This window comes from Cimex lectularius, unplaced genomic scaffold, assembly GCF_000648675.2.
Source record: "Cimex lectularius strain Harlan isolate CLEC.00 unplaced genomic scaffold, Clec_2.1 scaffold41, whole genome shotgun sequence".
In the NCBI taxonomy this organism is placed as follows: Eukaryota; Metazoa; Arthropoda; class Insecta; order Hemiptera; family Cimicidae; genus Cimex; species Cimex lectularius.
The window spans coordinates 3,694,724-3,698,403 of record NW_019393011.1 but is presented as its reverse complement, the minus strand read 5'-3'; the positions used below and the strand labels follow the sequence as shown (position 1 = coordinate 3,698,403).

Below are 3,680 nucleotides of genomic sequence, written 5' to 3'. Positions count from 1 at the left end.
CGATTCTGTTAGGAGGCATTAGCGTCATCAGCGCTTATTTTGTGTGAATTTGAAGCATTAGCACAGTTACGGTACAGCTCGGTAAGGCTCACACCATAAGAGGTGCGCAGAGGCATTATACACTGTGCTTAGTCTTATATGAAAAAGTGCATTTTCCAAGGTTGGCTGTAATTATAGGGATTCAACAAGAGATCCATTTAGGTCCCAGGTGTAGGTAAGGATTTTTCTAATTTAATCAACCTCCTAACTTTAAAAAAAGAATAAAAAACTCTACAAGAACACCTTATCATATTATTACTCTGTATCATCCAGGTAAGGTGTAGTTAACTAATTACATTTCATAATGGGGTATTGATGTAGCTTAACAATAAAGTTAACAGCTAATTATAACCACGATGGTCTAGAAAGTCACAATTGTACTTCATTAATAATCAATCTATATCGGTCGTGGTTACGCGGTTGTTCTATATCTATATTTACACTTAAAGAAATGAATCTGCAAACAGATGTGGAATACTTGGCAAATAATATTCTATTTAATTTAAACAGTGTTTAAAATGATCGTTATTGATTACTTGCGTTTCATTCCAAGTGATAATTGTAAATTAAACGTACTTAGGCGAATTAATTTGAAAGAGGGCTGAAATGATATAATTATGAAATTATTAGTGTCGGATGAGCAACCATTGCTTTTCCTAGCTCAATATCGTTTCCAGTTTCTATATATCAAGTCTCTTCCTTCGACGACCTAATCAATAAAGGCCTGTTCTAAAATATCAACAGTTTCAACAATTAATTTGAAATTTTTCGTGATGGATTGCTCGGTAAATGGAAAAGTGTAATTGATTCATCTGTTAAATAAGCCGAGCATATTGTTTTTATGTGTACTGTTTTCATTTTCATAATATGAATCAATATCGATCAGTAGATAAATATAGGCGAAGTTGACAATTTAAATATGATCGAATAAAATGAATTTTTGTTTGTACATCTGATAAATCCAAAATTGTATTATACAAACAATTGGAACAACCGCAAAATTATGTTGATAAAATCGATTGAAGTTGGTACGAAGGTGATAGATGTTTTGCTGCTTTTACTAGGATCTGGAAACGATACATTTTTTGTAAACTTAACAGTTCGTAAGCACCACTTGTGTAAGGTAGACAACGAAAAGTTAGATGTCAGACATTACAAGCCAGCGTCCCACAAGGGAGCATACTTAGTCCTGCGTACCATTTATACTGGTGACCTGCGGGTGACAAATTTGTCTTCTGACTCCTACTAAAACAACCTCCAACATCGAAGAACACGTTGAGTTTGTCAAAGGCGGGTGCAAAAAGTGGAGGACAAGACTGAATGAAACATTGAAAAAATAGTCTTACTCTGTATTGTACTTCACCAAAATGGTACTTCGGACTACCTATCAAGCTAGATGCATGGAACGATATCTAGGCTGCAGTCTGATATAGAATCTTTACACAAGACGTAAGAGATAACTTAAGAAAACACTTGGAAAACTTCGAAGCCTTCCTCTCCACTGTAGATCAACAAATAGGATCTACCGACTTTCACTAGTACTATATAGTTAGGACGACACAGGAAAAATGGATTCCCCATACAAAACACAACAGGCTTAAACATAATAGAACTGAAACATCCTCCTAACACAACACCTTACTGAGAACACGTTAGACATGCAGTGGGGGAAATCAATGGTTTTGCCAAGCCATTTACTATCCAGCGCGTCCAATCTTTTCCATCAAAACTCCTTACACATAATGTCACTAACCTCTATGCACAACAACCTCAACATGCACACTAGCGACAACGACATAAACATTCCTTTTGTCAACAAACTGTTCAATTTTTGCTTACAAGCTTTCCACATCGACCTCATGACCCACTCTACCTCTAATATTCGAGCTCTCTTTTCGCTTTCTTATCCCCACAACCTTCCAATTTTAGCGACGTTGACCTCGAGATCTTTTCGCTCTTTAATTCTTTATATTGAGTGCCAGCGTTGGTTGGTTTCTGTTAGCCAGTGTACCTCGAGTGGAGTAGGGGCCATATTGTTAGTTTAATGACTGTGAACAAAAAACATTATGTACGGTGTATAAATAAACTATTTATCAAAAACGTGTATTCTGAAACTATTAATATATTTATTTTGTTTGAAATTGATTCCTCGATGTTTATTTTATTTATAGATAGAAAAGATGGCACTAGAGCACTAGAGTTTTGACCTAATTAGATCAATTGTGACCCCCTAATTTAGTTAGGGTTCTCTAGACAGTTTTAGGATACTGATGACGATCAGGCTAATTTGTATTGGGTTGTCCGGAAAATAATGCAGGATTTTGGTATTAAACAAAAAAAAAGAAACTAGTTACTTTAAAGCAATGTTCTTTAATCAAANGTACCAAATTCTCGCTTTGACATTATAAGGATGACTGAATTATTTCCAAGTAGCGGAATGCTACAGAGGTAAACAAACAATATCATTTGGAAGAGGATTAATAAATGTTGACATTCATACAAACGTAAACAGAATATTTTATATAGATTTTTTTTAATGAAAACTTAAAATCCTGCATTATTTTCCGGACAACCCAATAGTAGTGGAAATTGTGGATCAGGATAGACCCCCCCCCCCCCAGAAAGTGTTCCGGGGTCTCTTTGCAAAATATGTCAGTACTCCTACCGGTACATTGCTTCTTTAGGTGACAAGGTCCTGTCTGGAGACTTTGCAGAATCCGTGTTTTATTTCGATTACCTTCTCATAATTCTATTGTATAATTTGCGCGTGCCCTCTTTATTAATCCCTTTCCTTGTGCTTTGGCCAATCAAGATTAGGACTCATAAAGATTCATTTTTTTTTTTTTTTTTTCAGTTGGACCACAGTCGGTTCGCCGCCAGAAGTATTCATACTGGCTACACTAATGCCCATAAGTCAGCCTGCATTACACCTATGCCCAGGATGCCCATTTTCAGCAAGACGTCATAAAAACAGTGAGTCACTGCCTGGCTTTCGACCTGTAGTACGGACGTACAACAGCTGTCTTCAGCGAGTCGCTCCCTGGGATTCAACCTGTACGCACGAACATACATCAGCTGTCTCCAGCCAGTCGCTCCCTGGGTTTCCGTATTTATATCGTAAATTGTGAATTAATAAATTTAATTATTAAACGAATTATTAAAACTTTTATCCATTAAATCCTTTACGCAACAGCCAGCAATTATCCTTGTATCGCTGGACTTGGAGGGTAGATATCCAATACTTACTCCCGCCGGCGTCTACAAAACATCGCTGATTTTATGCTTGTAGACACAGTCTGACTTTACTTCACAAAAGGTTACAGCTTTGAGTGCTGGCTGACTGTCAGACAGCACGGCTAACTTCCTAGAATGCGTTCCAAGCCTTTTTTATTTTTCTGACTCAGTGTTTAATTCCTATATTTTTCGACTGGAAAAACCAGATCTTTCCCAGTTTATAGTCAGTTCAGTACTGGATTCATTGGTAGGAACTAGTCATGCCCTCCTCAGTACTTGAGCAATCAGTGTACCAGAAAGAATTGGCTTTAAGGGTTCTTTTATTCCTGTATTTCCTTTTTTTGACGTTTATTTTGTATTTGTTGTCCATACTGAATGTGGGAGTGGTGATATCAATTGACATATCT

General features: G+C 36.7%; 1 protein-coding gene across 1 annotated transcript; it reads left to right on the top strand.

Moving 5' to 3' along the window:
* The first annotated feature begins 895 nt into the window (after positions 1 to 895).
* Positions 896 to 3,172, top strand: LOC106663908. The gene is made up of 2 exons (XM_014389144.1): positions 896 to 1,488; positions 2,894 to 3,172. Exons 1-2 carry the CDS (start codon positions 1,436 to 1,438, stop codon positions 3,165 to 3,167), a joined length of 327 nt encoding a protein of 108 aa, XP_014244630.1. The 5' UTR covers positions 896 to 1,435; the 3' UTR covers positions 3,168 to 3,172.
* The last annotated feature ends 508 nt before the right edge of the window (positions 3,173 to 3,680 follow it).